This window comes from Macaca nemestrina, chromosome 13 (genome assembly GCF_043159975.1).
Source record: "Macaca nemestrina isolate mMacNem1 chromosome 13, mMacNem.hap1, whole genome shotgun sequence".
NCBI classification, from domain to species: Eukaryota; Metazoa; Chordata; class Mammalia; order Primates; family Cercopithecidae; genus Macaca; species Macaca nemestrina.
The window spans coordinates 25,462,726-25,483,089 of NC_092137.1; the positions used below are offsets into that span (position 1 = coordinate 25,462,726).

A 20,364-nucleotide genomic window follows, 5' to 3' on the forward strand; every position below is an offset into this window, starting at 1 on the left:
TGCCTTTTAAGGTTCAATTTTAATACTTGAAGCTAAAGGAGATATAATATTAATATACCAACTGAATGCACAAAGCACAAAATTGCATATTGAAGGCTTTTGTTACTTCCATAGTTATATGAAATTGCCACAGAATTGTTAAGCTTTAAGTATCCATAAACAATTACAGCTAAAGTTTTAGAAGACATTTAAAAATAAAAAACATTAGCATCATTTTCCATATTTGTCTGAATATAAGGTGACTTAAAATAATAGAACAGTACAGAGCATAAGAACACAATTCACATTCTGAACCCTGGGAAAAAAGAGGTCTAGACGCAGGTCTCGGAGGAAATTGGACAGGGGAGGGTATTTTAAGCCTATGTTTTAAAGCTTTGAAAAGTGTTTTCTTGTTTGCTTTTAAATGTACTATGTAGACGCTTTCAAAAGAAAGTAAATTTCAAGAAACTATTTAGCCTAAGGCAAAGACAAAATTTCTTTTCAGTTATAAGATATCAATTTAGGGATATTAAAAGATTACTAGGGAGGAAAAATCCCTACAGTGGAACCTCTCAGGAACATGATTTATGGTATCTTACATCACAGTCATCATCTCTGCCATTTATAAGGTCTTCTGTGAAAAGTAAAGCTTACATTCAGATCATCTTTTACTTGGACTAACAGCATTACTTTTGGCCACTGTGATTATCACTATTTTTATATGCACTGCCTATTTAAAAGGTAGGAACTAGAGCACTTAAAATTTTTCCTGCATTTTTATCGCTGTGCATGTTGTTGTCTCATTCAGTGATTGACGTCTTAGGATGAGTTCTAAAAGAAACCTCTTATTCTGGAGAGTAGCTGCTCTATCTCCGTGAGCATTCCTGTCTGGGCAGAGTAAGGCTCTGTGGCCGGCAAGACATGCTGGGCTCCTGGCTTCCATTAGACTCTGGCCACACAGGTCTGTCCACATTCAGAGCAGGGAAGAAAAGCTGAGGAATCCTTAAGGAAGCAAGTAGAATACCACCTGGAAATTTATACTATTTGGTTACTGGGGCCATGAAAAGCCAAGTCTATGAATTAGGTAATTGGTATCCACATGGTATATCATAATCTCATACTGAATATAAATGGAATCCCCTAAAATCTTGGGGGCTGTATTGGTAGGATAGGAGCATTTTGTTCCTATGGAGCCTCTGCTCAAGTAATTGTGCTTCTTGATCGACCGGAGCTCAACCTTCTTTTCTGGTCTGCGCTCTGGCTGCCTTTGGCCTGCTGGTCAGCCCTTGCAAAGTTTACGATAACCACCTCTAGGGTGGGCTAATTCTACCAGAAAGAGGTGCTGGCTGAAACGCTGACTTTAAGATGAAATCTTAATCCAGGCTATAGATTATCTGAAGCAGCTTTCAAAAATGACAGATACCATTTTGTGACTGGCAATCACAGCTGGCTACTTACAATTAAGCCTGGGGGTGTAACGCAGCAAGCCTAAGGGGTAGTTCTCTACAGAGGTGGTTATGATTATTACTGCTCCCTTCTTTTAGTTTTCTCAAGCAAGAAAACATTGTCCAGAAAGCCATGCTCCTTCTAACAGCTTCTAGCAGCCACATTCAGCTGTGGTCACTGAATGTGGCACATATAACACATGGCATCCTCCCCCATGCCCCCACTTCCCCCACCCCCTACTCCCCCCCACTCCTCCCACCCCCCCACTCCCCCTCCTCCCCCGTCACCGGGCACCAAGGTGTACACCCTCATGTACTTGGGTGACTTAGCATGACAGAACTAGTAAATGATGAGAAGAATTCAGATAGGAAATGCTACTGAATGAGATGGTATTCTTATAATTAACATGAAAACTATGACCTGAATTCTTTGAATAGGCCACCTTATCTGCCTGGTTTTGAAATGGAAACATCTTTGATCTGGAGTCTGGGTTTGAATGCTATGGGTGTTTAACATAAAAAACTGAAGTCCAAGGGCAGCAAGGGTTATCGTAATATCTAGGTAGGTGGGACGGGCTTAATTGCTTTGTAGTCGTCCATAAAAATTCCTTTCCTGCTTGAGAGGGCATTACTGGTAAATCATTCTGTCTCTTCCTCACTTATTCTCACATTCCAGTTTACTTCCTAAGTCATAAAAATAATATATGAAATCCTCACATAAACCCCAAAAGGTAGATATTATTTTTGTCCCCATTCAGAGATAAAAAATTGAAAACAAGGCCAGGTACGGTGGCTTGCGCCTGTAATCCAGCACTTTGGGAGGCTGAGGCGGTTGCATCACTTGAGATCAGGAGTTTGAGACCTGCCTGGCCAACATGGTGAAACCCCATCTCTACCAAAAAAAAAAAAAAAAAATTAGCTAGATATGGTGGCAGGTGCCTGAAATTCCAGCTACTCCGGAGGCTGAGGCAGGAGAATCACTTGAACCTGGGAGGCAGAGGTTGCAGTGAGCTAAGATTGGGCCACTGCACTCCAGCCTGGGCGACAAAGAGAGACCATGTCTCTGAAAAAAAAAAAAAATTAAATTAAAAATGAAGACGAGAACATTTCAAGGTAAGCAAAGAGCCAGCATTCCAACTCAGACAGAGTCTGGCTCAAGAGTACATGCTCTGGTGCCCTGCACCACTCAGCTCTGCCCAGAAGCAGTGGCCTGACTCTCTCACTGCTGGAAAGTGCCCTAACGAGGCTAAAGGCAAGTACTCTTACCTGGTCAGGTCCTGGGTCTCCACACAGGTAATGTATTATCAGGCCACTCTGGTTTATTAAGTCCCTAACTTCTCTCTTCAGGGTAGTCCTACACTTTACTCATTAGCTTCCTTGTCAGGCTATTGCCCAAACTTGCTTGATGATAAGAATCAGCTGGAATAAAAATGTAGCTTCTCAAGATCCTATCTTTAGAAATTCCAATTCACTGGGTATGATGTTGTCCCAGAAATCTGTTTTCAACAAGTGACCCAGGTGATTCTTCTCATCAGTCAGGTTTGAGAAACATTGCCCTAGGAGTTTTAGCCAATGGGAACAAACATCATTGTCTTAAGCACTATGTATTACATAGTCAAAATTTCTATAGCGTTTCCATAGCTGAATTAATCCAAAGCAATCGGTACATATGGCACAAAATGGTTTTTTTTCCAGGAAGGACTAGGGGGTGGGCTGGAATGTCTTTGTGGTTTTCTTGTTTTTGAGTGATGACTGTTAGAAAGAATTCTTTAATGGCCGTGCCCTTGAGGGAGTTTTTGCATTGCTCTGGTCAGGGAACAGCGTATACCAAATAGAAAGCCACTTTATATAGTTCTTTCAAGTCCTGCCTGAGAGAATTTTTGGAGAAGAGCAAATTAAATAAAGAGGAGAAAGAAGTACACAGTTCTCATTCCTTGAAGGCCCCTAAAGCAAACTCCTTGCATAACCAAAAGAGAGACACTAGGGCTTTTCAACTTAAATGTTTATAAATCATATACAGAACGATTTAGGAGAAAATCTTATAAGGGATTAATTCAATTTACCATCTAATCAAAGAGCAAAAATGATCTTTGACACTCAAAGAATTCAAAGGCAAAACTGTTGAAACTCATGACTATCAAAACATTGTTTCAGGTTAAAAAACGGATCTGAAACGTGCCTAATCTGCTCTGACACTGTCACCACTGCTTGTCACAAATGAAGTTTCCACCTGAGGCACCACTGAAAGCCAATCTTCAGTTGCTGTATTTGTGAGTCAGTGGGGGGAAAAAAAGGAAAATAAAAAGTAGAAATTAAGACTAAAAGACGGCCAAAGGAAGAGAAAGCAAACCAGTCCTTTCTGCCTGGTGGAACAACCTGCTTTTTCAGGCCTCATTTCTGACAGGGGCACTGCAAATCAGTAGCAAAAGCCAACACTCAAGTCGAAGGCACAAGACATACGTACCTCTTGGTGGGAGTGGGCACTCCAGAGGACATGTGGCTAACCACGGTGTCATTCATATTAGTCAGAGGGCGAGGAGGACTGAAAGAAAAGACATTTGCCTTATATTAATAATTACCAACTAGGGGAAACAAGGGAAACGACAATAGGCATGATAAGAGCAAAGGGACCAACGATCGTTCGCGGTAAGCACAGCGGGACCCAGGCGGAGTGCGGCAGAAATCGATACTTCAAGCCTAAGTAAATTCAGCAAGAGGTTCTCTCTCACAAAGCCACAGGGCCACTGAGCTGTGGGTACCAGGAGAAGCAACTGATCATAAACACACTACCACAGGACATAACTTCGGTGGCTTTTGCTTTGTAGTTTTAGTACATAAGAATTTAAATTCTGCCCCTTGGTGAATTTCTCTACATTTTAGGTACAACATTACTAGGTGTCTGGCATTCATCATATATTACAAAGGTCGTAGCATCGAGGTGCATGATGTTCCTGAGATTTGGTTAGAGCTCACTGGTTTCCCTCAGACTTAGTTTGTAAACTTTTAACCAAAACAAACTGTTACATACCACATTCAAAAATAAGACTCTGGAACAAACTTTGATTAATTCTCTACTAGAATCTTAACAACAAATCCAAATTTTACACCTATACCCTAATTAGAATGTTGTCTTTTATAACCCCTAATCCAAACTTAAACTTGAAGGTTAGCATTTTTGGTAACTCGCCTTTAGGTGCAGGTTTTCTGGACTCAGGTCTGTCCATTTCTCCTTCTTGTGAAAGTCCTGAAGGAATGAATTCAAGCTTCTCAAAAAGGTGCCAGGTATCTTGCCTTCCAGCCATTCTTCAACCCCTCTCCCTCCCTACTAGGTTCAGCTACAAAAGGGTTCTGTCTTGCATCTGGAATCAAATGACTATTGCTAAATACTTCTGGAAAATTTCTCACTTCCTCTTTTAAACTAGAAGAAGTACAGTCATGTGCTGCACAATGATGTTTAGGTCAATGACAAACCACATATATTTTTATAATAGGTTACAATATTGTATTTTTACTGTACCTTTTCTATGTTTAGATATATAAATACCTCTGTGTAACAGTTGCCTCCAGTACAGGTTTGTAGCCTAGGAGGCTACATACATACACAGAGTGTACTTACACATACCTTGATGGTTGTGCCTGCTGCAAACCTAGGCTACACCATACGGCCTAGGTATGCAGCAGGCGAAACCACCTTGGTTTGTGTAAGTACACTCTCTGATGTTAACACAACACAAAATTGTCTAACAAAGCATTTCTCAGAATGCATCCCCCACTGTTAAGTTACGCATGATTATACTTCTCAGATTTGTCCATCAAAAGCATAAAACTGAAGCCGAAAGTCCTTCTCTCATATTTAGGTGCTTGGGAACTAACTACCTTCTGGTTTCTCCTTTCGTTTAAGGACAGAGTCAATTATGTATAATGTTTTTGGAGAGGTTATACTTAGCAATTCTTAGTGACTATTAAGGGACCATAGTCTTTATTGTTTTGCAGGTTTCGTAGTACATTCAAATAAAAGCGCAAGGGGAAATCTTTCAGGGAGAGCCAAGGAACCCAGACGTTAAAGAAGGATCTCTTCCTCTCTCCATCCATCTCTGTGCATTTTTTTTTTCTTCTTAAACCAACTGCATTTCTGTGTAGGTATTTTTAAAAATGATTTTTCCATTTAATGGAGAGGATCCGAGATGGAAAGTAATTTGCAGGGAACATATTTTGGTCTCTTGATTTTTAAGCCATAGTACTATGCTTATTGTTCTACATTCCTCCCTTTGTGACAGGCGTCTAAGTAAGACATTGAGAATTGAAATGCGCCTCTCTAGGATAGAAGTCAATTTCCAGTTATTTATCTGACTACCTGTCTTCAGACAGATATCCACTTAGGTCCCAAACTTTCAAGACTATTAATGCTAGTGGCTGTGCTGAGTTATAGTCAATTAATTGGTTGTTTTAGGTTGACTAATGATGGAAGTGAACACAGAGATTAGCTTACATTTAGTCCTATATTTATATTTTTGCCTCTGGTTCTTTTATATCAATTGCCCAACTGAAACAAGGAGACAATCCCTATGAAAGAACCAAACCCAGCACAACAGCTTTCTGGTCCTGGAAAGAGAATGGGCTTTTCTTTAATGTATTATTAGCCAAAAGAAGATAAAGACATTTTCACATTGCTTTCAGAACTAATATAGTTACCTGCTACATATATTTTTAAAATTTTTAATAAATAATAGAGACAAGGTCTCACTATGTTGCCTAGGCTGGTTTTGAACTCCTGGGTTCAAGTGATCCTCCCACCTCAACCTCCCAAAGTGCTAGGATTACAGATGTGAGCCACCATTCCCGGCCACCTGCTATATTTCAATATTAAAGATATCACTGCATTCAATTTCCTTTTTGGTATTCTCAGAGGAAAAATGAGAATAAAAAATTATAATTCCTAGAACATAAATCCATGCAATAAAATTTCATGATTTGTAACAATTTGTTCTGATACCACAAACATCTTTATAATCACCAATATCTCTTGGTATATATCATGTTCAACTATTGTAGCACAAATTTCAAAGCTTCTTCTCTAATATTCAAAACCAGACAGTAATGGTTATATTATAAACTATAAATTAATCGTAACTGACCCCCAAATGTCACAGCCTTTCTGAACTCCTAACATGCTTTGCTAGAAAGACAGGCATATGTCTGCAGTTTAAAATGAAAGAAGCACTTGCAAACTTAAATGAGGTCTTTGCTATAGAACCTCCACTAGAGCCACAATTCACCATGAAAGCCAACAGCTCAGATGCATTCTTAGAAGGCATAACATGGCCTGGGGAACATAGTGAGTCTCTGTCTCCACAAAAAAAAAAAAAAAAAAAAATTAGCCTGCTGGCCAGGCGCAGCGGCTCATGCCTGTAATCCCAGCACTCTGGGAGGCCGAGGCGGGTGGATCACAAGGTTGGAAGTTCAAGATCAGCCTGGACAAAATGTTGAAACCCTGTCTCTACTAAAAATGTAAAAAATAGCTGGGTGTGGTGGCGGGTGCCTGTAATTCCAGCTACTTGGGAGGTGGAGGCAGGAGAATCACTTGAACCCGAGAGGCGGAGGTTGCAATGAGCCGAGATCATGCCACTGCACTCTAGCCTGGGTGACAGAGCAAGACTCCATCTCAAAAATAAATACATAAATAAAATAAAATAAAATAAAATAAAAATTAGCCTGCTGGCTGGGCGCAGTAGCTCACGTCTGTAAAACTAGCACTTTGGGAGGCCAAGGCAGGTGGATGGCTTGAGACCAGGAATTCGAGACCAGCCTGGGCAACATAGCAAAACCCTGTCTCTACAAAAAAAAATACAAAAATTAGCTGGGTGTGGTGGTGCATGCTCGCAGTCCCAGTTACTCAGGAGGCTGAGGTGGGAGGATCACCTGAGCCCAGAGAGGTTGAGGTTTCAGTGAAACTGAGATTGTGCCACTGCACTACAGGCTGGGTGACAGAGTGAGATCCTGTCTCAAAAAATAAAAAATAAAAATCAGTCTGGCATGGTGGCACGTGCTGTAGTCCTAGCTACTCAGGAGGCAGAGGTGGGAGGATCATTTGAGCCTAGGAGGTTAAGGCTGCATTGACTATGATTGCACCACTGCACTCCAGCTTGGGCGACAGAGCAAGATCCTATCTCCCCCCCAAAAAAAAAGTAATACACTAAAAATGACTTCTGGCTCAAACAAACATACAAAACCTTCATTGTTCTTGTAAGACATAACTGAAAAGAGTATTTCCAGGTGTAAAGCAGACATTAATGCTACAAATTATAGAAACTTATAAAAACAGAATTGGCACAACTTATTAGATTGGTTTTGCTGATTTTTAACATTTAAAACCAGTTGAGTACCTTGAGCACCAGATGTTCTGTATCTGTATCTTCCTTTGGTACAGATCTCAGCAAGGTATAGGCACTATTGAGTTTCATGATACTGAAATGGCCACCATCTATCACATGCTCCAGAAATGTGGGAGGTTCCTTCTTTGTTAATAAGATATACCATTTTTTCGATGGGATAGAAGCAGATGATGATATAGGTAGAAAGTATCTGGAGGTCAGTAGAGATGGTTTTTAAAAGACTTGGCAAGAATTTGGTACTTCTTAATTAAAGGGAAAGCATCACTGTTACTGCATACCTACTAATAAAAGATTACCTTTATTTCAATGACCTAACTGTATATAGATGGAGACAAATACGCAAGCAAATCATCACAATGCTATGTAATGAGTGCAGCAATGAAGTATGGTCGGCCCTCCATGTCTGTCGGTTCAACCAACTGCCGATGGAAATTATTCAGAGAAAAAGTTCCACAAAGTTCCAAAAAGTAAAACTTGAATTCACCATGTGCTGAGTACTACACTGAATCCTTGCAAAGGACGTGTGTGTAGGCATTGTGTTAGGTATTATAAGTACTCTAGAGATGACTTAGAGTATATGGGAGGATGCACATAGGTTATATGCAAACACTATAAAACTCAAGTTTTATTAGTTTTATTTCAGGGACTTGAGCATCCTTGGGTTTCCGTATCTGTGGGTGCTCCTGGAACCAACCCCCATGGATCCCGAGGGATGACTGACAGACCAAGTGCTGAGAGCCACAGATGAAGATCAGGTACTTCTGCCTGGAGGAACAAGCGGCAAGAATCGTCATGGAAGGCCTCAGAGAGGAAGCATCATTGAGAAGAGTTTTCCAGATACAGAAAAAAAATTAAGAGAACCCCAGATAGAAATAGTATGTAAAATGGCATAGAAATCCAAAAATACATGAGAAACTGGGTCTAACTTATTTGACTAAAGGCATCTGAAAGGGAGTAGCTGGAAACACATCTAGAAAGCTAGAGGAGAGCCAGGATGTGAAAGGAGCTTGTCCTATCACAAAGTGAGAGATCTGAACTTTATATTGCAGGCAGCAGGGGAAGCACTGAATTTAAGTCAAAAATTGATGTGACCATCACATCATTTTAAAAGCTCACCCCAGAATCTTGCAGATGCTGGTCTTTTATCAAAAGTGTGCGTGGGAATCATCTGAAAAGCTTTCCGTAAGATAAGATACCCAAGCCCTACCCTCAGTTCAGTGACCCTGAACTTCTAGGGGTGAGGGGAATCTCTCCCCCATATAATAAATAAAGATATCATGTAGGATATATTTGGAAGCAGGGGAATGGAAGCTGGGAGGCCAGGTATGAGGTTATGGCAGTTGCCCAGATCAGTGACTATGAAGATGGACAGTGGTACTGAAGATGGGGGCGAGAGAAACAGAAAGCTATTGTGAAGACAAAACCAGTAAGAGAGGGTGACTGATTAAGTACACAGGGTTAGGAAGTAAAGAGTAAGAGATTTTTACCTTGGCTACTGGGTGGTAAAATATCCGAACTAGAAAACACAGAGTAGGTAACAAGATCTGAGGTTGGAAAGGAGGAGGGATCGGTAGACAGAATGAGCAGGAAGGTAAGAGTGAATACGATTTCAGTTTGGAAATGGTTGGGTTTGAAGTACCATTGATAGTAAGTACAGGTAAGTGGATGTCTAGAAAGCAGTTGAAAATAGAAGAATAGAACTCAGATAAAATGTCAAGTTTGAAAATATATGAGTGTCATTAAACAGTACCTGTTCATTTCAGTATTCTGAACACTAAAAACGTGCATTTACTTACTTATTTATTTATTGTTTTGAGATGCAGTCTCTTGCTCTGTTGCCCAGGCTGAAGTGCAATGGCGCAATCTCAGCTCACTGCAACCTCTACCTCCCAGGTTCAAGCGATTCCCCCCTCTCAGCCTCCTGAGTAGCTGAGATTAGGCATCTGCCATCATGCCCAGCTAATTTTTGTATTTTTTGTAGAGACGGGGTTTCACCATGTTGGCCAGACTGGTCTTGAACTCCTGACCTCAGGTGATCCATCTGCCACGGCCTTCCAAAGTGCTGTGGTTACAGGCGTGAGCCACCGAGTCTGGCCGAAAACGTACATTTATATTTACTGTTTTTAAGCGGGGTAGGAGAGGTCTGGGGACCTGTGCAGTGAGAGGGTGGCTTAGATAACAGAAACAGAGGTTCTGGTTATTGGGGAAACACATCTATTACAAAGCACAAATTGAGCTTACTGGTAGAAATAATTTTTTCATGCAGTTCCCTGGTGGCCAGGCCCCTCCAATTCATTCTGGTGATGCTCTGAAATACAGACTAACTAGAAACTAAAATTTCTACAAAATCTCTCTTAAGGGTTTTAAAATCATCTGTAAGAATAGATGAATAACTTGTACCTTTAAAAATATTTCAGGACAGATTATATATAACTGTGTATTTATTTCATTTATCGGATATTTGCCTACAATGTGGCAGGCACTGTGCTAGCTTCTGGGAACAAAAACTAAAAAGATGAAAACTTAAAGTCTTACAAAGAAGAAAAATTTAGAAAAAATAATTATAATACAATGTAGTAAATACTTAATAGAAGAAAAACTGCTATATGCATGGAAAAATACTGAGATTATCTCATCCCATAAAGAAAAACATATTTCTAGGGTGTTAAAGAGTTAAATGAAGCCAGGCATGATGGAGCACACCTACACTCCCAGTTATGCAGGAGGCTGAGGTGGGAGGATCATTTGAGCCCAGTATTTTGAGGCCAGCCTGGGTAACACAGCAAGACTCTGTCTCTTAAAGAAAAAAGACTTAAATATAGATGTTTAACTATATAAATTAAGAGAAAATATATAGGTCTATGATAGAGAGGATTTTCTTAGCTAAAAACAATGGAAAAATTAGGAAAACATCAATTAATTTGAATTGTTAAAACTATCAGAAAAGAAGGAAAAAAGATTTTGAGGAACTACCTGAACAAATGTGAGACAGCAAAAATTAAGTGCCTAACACATACAGTATTCACACAAACTTACAAGAAAACTACAGGGATTCCAATTAGATAAATGGGTAAAGTAAACATATGTGTTTAAAAGGAAGAAATACAAATGACTCAAAATAAATTTTTTTTTTTTTTTTGAGGCAGAGTTTCACTCTTGTTGCCCAGGCTGGAGTGCAATGGCACGATCTCGGCTCACCTGCCTCCCAGGTTCAAGCAATTCTCCTGCCTCAGCCTCCCGAGTAGCTGGGATTATAGGCATGTGCCACCAGGCCCAGCTAATTTTGTATTTTTAGTAGAGACGGGGTTTCTCCATGTTGGTCAGGCTGGTCTCGAACTCCTGACCCAGGTGATCCACCCGCCTCGGCCTCCCAAAGTGCTGGGATTACAGGCGTGAGCCACTGCGCCTGGCCTAAGAAATTTAATTAAAAATTACAGGCTGTGCACAGTGGCTCATGCCTATAATCCTAGTACTCTGGGAGGCCAAGGCAGGAGGATCACTTGAGCCCAGGAGTTGGAGACCAGCCTGGGCAACATGGCAAGACCCCATCTCTACAAAAAATTAAAAAATTAGCTGGGTGTGGTGGCACATGCCTGTGGTCTCAGCTACTCAGGAAGCTGAGGTGAGAGGACTGCTTGAGCCCAGGAGTTAAAGGCTGCAGTCAGCCACGATCAAACCACTGCACTTCAGCCTGGGTGACAGACTGAGATCCTGTCTCGGAGTGGGGGAAAAAACAATTACAGACCACTTTCTCTGGGAAAAATAATGATCTTTTTAAAAAGGCAATCCTTAAGAGTAGAGAGGATTTTCTGACATAGGTCCTTAATTTACTACTAGTCAAGAGTGAAAGTAAAAAGTTAAGCCAAATTTCTAGAAAGCAATTTGGCAATATGTCCATCAAAGATCTTAGAAAACATTCAAACACTTTGGCTCAGTAGTTCTCTTTCTAGGAATCAATTCCAAAGACTAATTAGAAATGCACAGAGAGATTTATATTAACAAATACTCAGGAAGTGTTATATATGATAGGATAATTTTGAAATTATCCTAAGTGTTCAAATATAAGGAAAGGAAAAGTAAACCATGGTATATCCATAATTACAGGATATTATGCTGTCATTAAATAATAGTGCTTATGAAGACTTTTTGATTACTTGGAAATAAGCTCAGCATATAGAAGGTAACAAAGAAGGGCAAGATGACAATGATAGCTGACAATTATTGAATGTTTGATATCTATCAGGCACTTCAGAGCTTTAAATACATTATTTAGTCTATCTTCACAATAGTCATATAAAATTATTTATATGTACACATAGCACACTCAACTACATAATAAGCATAAAATGAAACATCTGGAGGAAATATGCTCAAATGTTAAGATAAGTGGAATTATGGGCAGTTTTTCCTGCTTGTTTATACTTTCCAACACTTCTCCAACCTTTTCAGTTTAATTTTTCCTGATTCTAAGAGAAAAAGATGTTTAATGTTAAAAAAGGAGTCAAATTTCTAAAATGAGCCTGTATTATCATCATTAAGAAAGCAAACAGAAGGAAAGTGTTATATGAGCATGCACGCATGCGCGCGCGCGCGTGTGCACACACGCACACAGAGGAAGAGCGAGGGAGAAGGAATGAGGGAGGAGAAACCATGCTGTAGAAGTTTGAGACTTTTAGTAGAAAACCTGTGAAATTGTTTGAGTAGATCCAAAGTTCCACAATTTCCCAACATCGTTACCACCATCACTCCTCAAAAATGAGAGTAAAGAAAACATCTTAGACCAGTCTAGATGATCTCCTCTACTACACTGTAAGAAATCTGTGATATTTTTACCATTATATCTGAAGTATCTGGCATAGTATGAGGCACAGAGTAGGTACTCCTTAAATATTTGTTGCTCATGAGTCAGCGCCACGTTGTGGAATATAATAGGAGTAGAGAGTGGGTAAGAAGTAATCTATTATATTTAGGTGTGGTGAGACTATTCTCCAAAAATGGGATAATGACATTATTTGCTGTTATATTTGGTGGATGTATTTGTAGCATCTGCAGCGATAGTAGGCTTTTTTTCCCCCTTCACAGGGAACAGTGGCATATTCTTTTCTACTTAACTCTATTAATGTCTACTGCTTGGTCTGTCATTTTTTTCCTTCTACCATCTATGACTTGGTAATAGAATCAGCAGAGTGGAGAGTGTCTTTACTAATAATAGCAATATTTATTGAGTGCTTACTATATGGCAGACTAAGTTTGAACATTTTCCATGGATTCACTTCATTACACTAAGCCAGTGAAGTAGATACCATTATCTTTATTTTACAGATGATTAAAAAAAAACAAAACAAAAACAACAACTGAGGCATGGAGAAAAGTAATGTTTTTGAGGCCACAGAGCCAAATCATGGAAGCAAGAGGATTTGAACCGAGGCAGTGTGGCTCTGAGTGTGTGTTCTCTGTCATTTGAGAGTACTGTCTACTATCTTTCACAGGTACACTTTCAGGAAAACATTTAAGGATATTTACTCTATTAAAAAAAAAAAGCCATGACGTTAACAGCATGACGTTAGATCATAGTTCCTGCTGTTTCTATAGGAAGATAAGGCAGTAATAGTTGCAGAGTATAGTTTTTGAGTGATTTACCCTTTCCCCATCATATTATTAGAACTCCTAAATGTCCTAAATGGCTCTCTGAACGTAAACCATCTGGCTTGAGATCTTATCAGGATAACTTTAAAATCTAATCTTCATTTCAAAGATCTTCTAGGTTTCTAATCTCAGCCTAGCAAAATACATACATTTCATGAGCACATTATCTATTATATAAACCAGACTGTTGACTAAAAAAAAGTTTAACAATGGGCTTAAAATCAACATTGAGTGTTATGACTCATTTTGGCTTTTTGAATTGACTTATATTCAGGGGTAAACAATGTCTGGATAGGAGTCTCTAACCAAGGATGTGAAAGTACAATACTGATGTTGTGTAGACAAAATTTCCACTTAAAACTGCAAAGTTTTAAAGATGAAGGAATAGGCTGGGTGCAGTGGCCCACACCTGTATTTCCAGCACTCTGGGAGGCCGAGGCAGGAGGATTGCTTGTATCCAGGAATTCGAGATCAGCCTGAATAACATAGCAAGACTCCATCTCTACTAAAAATCAAACAATAGCTGGGTTTGGTGGTACACACCTATAGTCCCAGGTACCCAGGAGGCTGCTCAGGGGAGGACTGCTTGAGCCTGGGAGGCTGAGGCGGCAGTGAGCTGAGATCACATCACTGCATTCCAGAGTGGGTGACAAAGTGAGACCCTGTCTAAAAAAAAAGGAGGAAATGAACAAAGCCAGCTGAAGCCTGGAGGACAAGTGAGATTTGGGTTACTTGTCAGAGCTGTCCCTTTTCCCCAGGCCCTTTGATAGAGCCTCTTCTGTGGAAAGTCATGCAGACAGCCACGTACTTAACCCTGCCCTTTACTTTTAAATTTATTGGTGCATTAGCTCTTTCCACAGAACATTTCTTTTAGTTGTGGAGGTTAAGATTAGCGTCCTGCAATTCTCTTTTACACAGACAGCTGTCTGCTAGCCATGCATTTGGGGATCTTTAGCAGATTTTTTGGGGGTCTGTTTATTACTACTGGTGTGAAAGGGGAAAAGAATTTATTACGCCCTAATGCTTTCATTTGTTTGACTTCTTTTTTTGTATTCCCCATTAATAATGCTTTACAGAGGAGGTAACCATTTTAGCAAAATACATTTAATCTCTTATTAATATTTTTGCAGCCAACTATTTCGTCCTCAACCCTAGACACCTATGTGACTTCTGAAATTATCTTCCCTACTCACTTGAATCAGACTTTTTTCTTCTTTTAGATGATGAAGCAGATTTCATCATACTTTAAAACAAATGCAAAACCCACACTATAGACTACTTCATTCTTTTTTTTTTTTTTTGAGACGGAGTCTCGCTCTGTTGCCCAGGCTGGAGTGCAGTGGCGTGATCTCTGCTCACTGCAAGCTCCGCTTCCCAGGTTCACGCCATTCTCCTGCCTCAGCCTCCCAAGTGGCTGGGACTACAGGTGCCCGCCACCATGCCTGGCTAATTTTTTGTATTTTTTTAGTAGAGACGGGGTTTCACCATGTTAGCCAGGATAGTCTGGCTCTCCTGACCTCGTGATCCACCCGCCTTGGCCTCCCAAAGTGCTGGGATTACAGGCGTGAGCCACCGCGCCCGGCCTACACTACCTCATTCTTTTATCTATCAAACCTCTCCAGTCTCCCATCTCTCTCCAGCAAGCTGTTCTTCTTTTGCTTCTTCTAAGCCCCTGCTTTCAGCCCTTCTCCCAGCTACTTATCCTGGAATGTCCTTCATGGACTGGTCAAAGTTACACATTTTCTCACTTCTCTTATCAGAAAAACAGCTCCTGAAATTTCAGTAGCTCTAGAAAACCTTTCTAGTTACAAGCTCCATTTGCATACTATGGCTCCATGGGCCATAGTATGCAAACAAACAAAAATCCACGGCCTACTCATGCCTAGCACTGTTAGGGGTTTCAAGACAAAACAAAACAAGTTGAAGACTGTCCCTGCCCACAAGAAGTTTATAATAGGTCCTCATAATCATGTCATAGCAACAACAGATACGCTTTAGCTTAACATATTACAATTTTTAGATCAAATCCTATATGACGATAATTTACAACCAAAAACATGTAAGATCATTTATAACAAAGACTATAACTTATTTCATTTGATATAAATAAAAACCAGTATAACAAAATAATATGAAAAATCCTATGAAGTTAATAGTTACAGGATTTGTTGTGTATTTTGCATGCATTTCTTTACTTTTGCAGCATTGGGGAGAGTTGGCAGGTGGAGACAGTGCCTAAGCATTTGCTGAGTGTGAAAATGCATTAGCACTGAGCCAGGCCCCTCAGAAACATGACATGAATTCTTACTACTACTCATGGTGGTATTTTGCAAATAAAGAAATAAAAGTCAAAGAAGATAATGTGTTCAAGGTCACATGGTAGAATCAGTATTGGACACTACTTTTATCTGCTTCTAAAGCCACTGAATAGATCAAATCCACAAACACTCTTTTATTTCAGGCATCTCTGTATTATCCAAATAAATTTTTCGGATTAGAGTTCTCAAGAAACAATAAGTTGTCAAGTTTGAGAAACACCGCCCCAATTCAGGACTACCAGCTTCAAATCTAACTTGAAGTAGTTTAAGCGGTGAGGGGGAGCAGGGGGAAGAAGGGGAGTGTGGGGGGGTGGGGAAGAGGAACTTATTGGGCACCATAACTAAATACTAACTAAATTCATAACCAACTTCACGAAGGTAGGGGTGCAGCTGGCTTCCAGGATATTGGAATGTCATTAGGACGTTTACTGTTACCTTTGCTTAGATCTCATTTTAGGTCAGGCTTTACACATGGCCCACAGCTTTTTATGCTTAAGAAGAAATAGTTTCTGCCCAGCATTTCACAGCTTTACCACTGGAGAATAAAACCTCTTCCTTCAACCCAATTTGAAAATCCCGGGCCGGGCGCGGTGGCTCAAGCCTGTAATCCCAGCACTTTGGGAGGCCGAGACGGGCGGATCACGAGGTCAGGAGATCGAGACCATCCTGGCTAACACCGTGAAACCCCGTCTCTACTAAAAATACAAAAAACTAGCTGGGCGAGGTGGCGGGCGCCTGTAGTCCCAGCTACTCCGGAGGCTGAGGCAGGAGAATGGCCTAAACCCGGGAGGCGGAGCTTGCAGTGAGCTGAGATCCGGCCACTGCACTCCAGCCCGGGCTACAGAGCAAGACTCCGTCTCAAAAAAAAAAAAAAAAAAAAAAAGAAAATCCCCAGCAAAGCCTCTGGCCTGCCCTGAGTCACTTGCCTACTCTGGCATCCATGCTATGACTGGTATTCCTCCTGGAACATCACATTTAGCGCTGGGAGAGGAACAGGTCTCTAAGGAGAGAGCATTGTTCCCAGAAAAAAAAAAGGGAGGCTACAGAACAAATCAACAACAAAAAATGTTCACTTAATTAAAGATTAACTTTCTTCAAAAGAAAAGTATCAAATGGCAGTGCTCAGGGTGCAGGCACTTCAGCATCTCTGCTGCACAATGCGTTAGAATGAAGGTGGTATTTCTTTTTTTTTTTTTTTTGAGTCAGTGTCTCACTCTGTCACCCAGGTTGGAGTGCAGTGGTGGAATCTTGGCCCACTGCAACCTCCACCTCCCAGGCTCAAGTGATTCTCCTGCTTCAGCCTCCCAAGTAGCTGTGACTACAGGCACACGCCACCACACCAGCTAATTTCTGTATTTTTTATAGAGATGGGGGTTGTGTCATGCTGCCCAGGCTGGTCTCGAACTCCTGGGCTCAAGTGATCCATCTGCTTTGGCCTCCCAAAGTGCTAGGATTACAGGCATGAGCCACTGTGCCCGGCTTTCTCTCTCTCTTTGTAGTTACTACTACTCTTCAAAAATTTGTGGTTAGAGACCTATTTGTGGACCCTTAAGTGAAAACAATATATCGTCTAGAAAGAAAACCAGTGTTCTTATTATTCCATTATGATGAAGAGGACATAGGGATTACACTGATCTAAAATGCTGGTAAGCTGCAGCTCTGGTGAAATATTTATTTATTTATTTATTTTTATTTTTATTTTTTTTTGAGACGGAGTTTCGCTCTGTCGCCCAGGTTGGAGTGCAATGGCGCGATCTCAGCTCACTGCAAGCTCCGCCTCCCGGGTTCCCACCATTCTCCTGCCTCAGCCTCCCGAGTAGCTGGGACTACAGGCGCCCACCACCTCGCCTGGCTAGTTTTTTCTATGTTTTAGTAGAGACGGGGTTTCACCGTGTTAGCCAGGATGGTCTCGATCTCCTGACCTCGTGATCCGCCTGTCTCGGCCTCCCAAAGTGCTGGGATTACAGGCTTGAGCCACCGCGCCCGGCCAACTCTGGTGAAATATTAAGAAGCCCAGGTTCTAAAAGCCCTTTCAACTGCGATGATTCTGGTGTGAACAGTGTGGATCATTCTTGATTTCCTTCAGTAGCATGCTCTTTGTCTACCTCTATGTAATCGACCAACCATTTCTTGTTACTTCACTGGGTTCTATGGTTTTCTGCCAAAGCAAAGAAGTTAAACAAACAAGGAAAAACACCTTTTGGAAAACCACGATGTTAAAAAAATAAGCATTTGGTACTGTAAGTGTAGCATAAATACCATGTTACATACTTACAATGAGGTTTCTGATTTATAGGAAGTGCATTTAAGTTTACTGATCATATACAATTAACCAATTTGTTAATATAAAAACTCCCCTACCAACAGACATATATGCCTCAATTTATATTTGTAGCAATTTAGTATAGCCATTTGTGGTATGAGACTTGTTTAATGAACTATTTCTCAGGAACGAAAAGTTTACCACAAATCCATTCACCACTAGATAGTGTCTAGAGACACGGAGAGGAAGCCAGATATCTCGAGATCTCTAGCTCTAGAAAGGGACAGAATTGTAAAACGAGACAAAAGTTAGGAAATTAACTATTTAACAGTATTGCTCAATTTAGCATCATTATGTTGAAAAAGCAGTCAAGAGTCTTATAAACTGGATCATCTAATCAACAGAAATGTATTTTTTTCTTTTAAAAACCTTTCCATGATGAATCCCTCCTTCCTTGTTCTCCTTGTTCATTAAACTTAGGAAGCTGTTCCTACACTACGTAGATGCTAAGTCCTGTATTTATGAGGAGAAAAGATGGCATCTTAAAAGCTTTGACAAGTTACTGCTCACAGAGGGTCAATGAAATGCGTGATACAGGGTCATTTCCTGACCTGTTCACATGGTCATTAACTGAAATGTTTTCCAAAATGTAAATGAATTCACTGCTACAGAAGACAGGGTGACTCTCACATATTCTTTCCAAACAAGAAGAGATATAGTGGGGCTGGGCGCGGTGGTTCACGCCTGTAAGCTCAGCACTTTGGGAGGCTGACGTAGGCGGATCACCTGAGGTCAAAAGTTCAAGACCAGCCTGGCCAACATGGTAAAGCCCTATCTCTACTAAAAATACAAAAATAAGCCAGGCATGGTGGTGGGTGCCTATAATCCCAGCTACTTGGGAGGCTGAGGCATGAGAATCGCTTGAACCTGGGAGGCAGACGTTGCAACGAGCTGAGATTGCACTACTGCACTCCAACCTGGGTGACAGAGCAAGACTCTGTTTCAAAAAAAAAAAAAAAAAAAAAAAAAGATAATAGTGGGCTGTCCCTAAAATAGAAACTCCCTGGGAAGTTTTAGGGGCTCCAGCATCTTGCCAAAAATAAACATAAATATTATCAGCCCAGCACTTAAGGTAGCAAAAACATAAAGGCAAAGAATAGCTATTAAACCTTTACACTCTGTAGCAAAGCCTTCTTTCCCTACAGATCTGGCTTCTTTTTTTTTTTTTTTTTTTTTTTTTTTGAGACGGAGTCTTGCTCTGTCGCCTAGGCTGGAGTGCAGTGGCGCGATCTCGGCTCACTGCAAGCTCCGCCTCCCGGGTTCACGCCATTCTCCTGCCTCAGCCTCCCAAGTAGCTGGGACTACAGGCACCCGCCACCTCGCCCGGCTAGTTTTTTGTATTTTTTAGTAGAGACGGGGTTTCACCGTGTTAGCCAGGATGGTCTCGATCTCCTGACCTCGTGATCCGCCCGTCTCGGCCTCCCAAAGTGCTGGGATTACAGGCTTGAGCCACCGCGCCCGGCTGGCTGCTAATGCGTTATGTTGCTGTTGTCTCTAAGGATACAGAACAATCACATAACAAAGGGTCTTCTCTACAAGGTAGTCTTACCCACAGAGCATTTTGGGAAAAAGGAGGCACAAGAGGACAACTCATTAGAAGGCAAACACATATCTGCTCTCCACCACCAAGTCCACAAAGCAGTCAAATGACAGGACAGGAAGACAGAGGTAGCGCACAGTGTAGGTACCACTCCTTGGAAGCTTAAAAATGAAACACACCTACTTGCAAAAGAATTCAAGTCTTGCTGCAAATCCGTAGCCTAATGAACCCGGTCAGCAATTCCACTCTGATGAGGACTTTAAGGAGCACTCCCACCTCCTCTCCAAGGGCCTCTTCTAATTGCCAACTCTTGATAAGAAAGTAGCCTGCAGAACTGCATCTGCCAAGCAAACCAGGTATGTAGCTATCAGGAGGTAGGGAGAACCAGTAAGGCTTGATTTTTTTGTTTTGCTGAAGAGGAGTTAATGGGAATGCAAGCAGGGTGAAAAAATAGGACGATGGTGTCTGTCTACCGCTTTGATGCAGACAGCTCCTTAATTCATAAAGGCAGCTTATCCGAGGGCAGCTGAAACAAAAGGGCTATCCAGTGCGAGCTGCTGAGCAGGCTCTGATGGATGTCTCTGGCAGGGCAGTCCCATCGTGAGACTGTCTCTGCCACTCAGAGTCATTCTGTGGCCTCTTATTTATTTCATGTAGTCAATAGCTCCTAAAACTGTGTTCCTGGTTTCTATCCCCACTGCCACCATCACATTTCAGCCCT

At 41.1% G+C, this 20,364-nt stretch overlaps 1 protein-coding gene across 44 annotated transcripts in view; it reads right to left on the bottom strand.

Annotated features, from left to right (window-relative positions):
* LOC105479800 (dystrobrevin beta) overlaps nucleotides 1-20,364 on the bottom strand; it is a 311,471-nt gene that overhangs the window by 102,433 nt on the left and 188,674 nt on the right. For 43 of the 44 annotated variants that reach the window (XM_071076351.1, XM_071076350.1, XM_071076349.1 and 40 more), the window contains one exon: nucleotides 3,889-3,966. The exons of the other annotated variant lie outside the window; for it this stretch is intronic. In XM_071076351.1, the coding sequence (XP_070932452.1) occupies nucleotides 3,889-3,966 (78 nt within the window). The remainder of the gene's footprint in view (nucleotides 1-3,888; nucleotides 3,967-20,364) is intronic. 44 annotated transcript variants of the gene reach the window in all.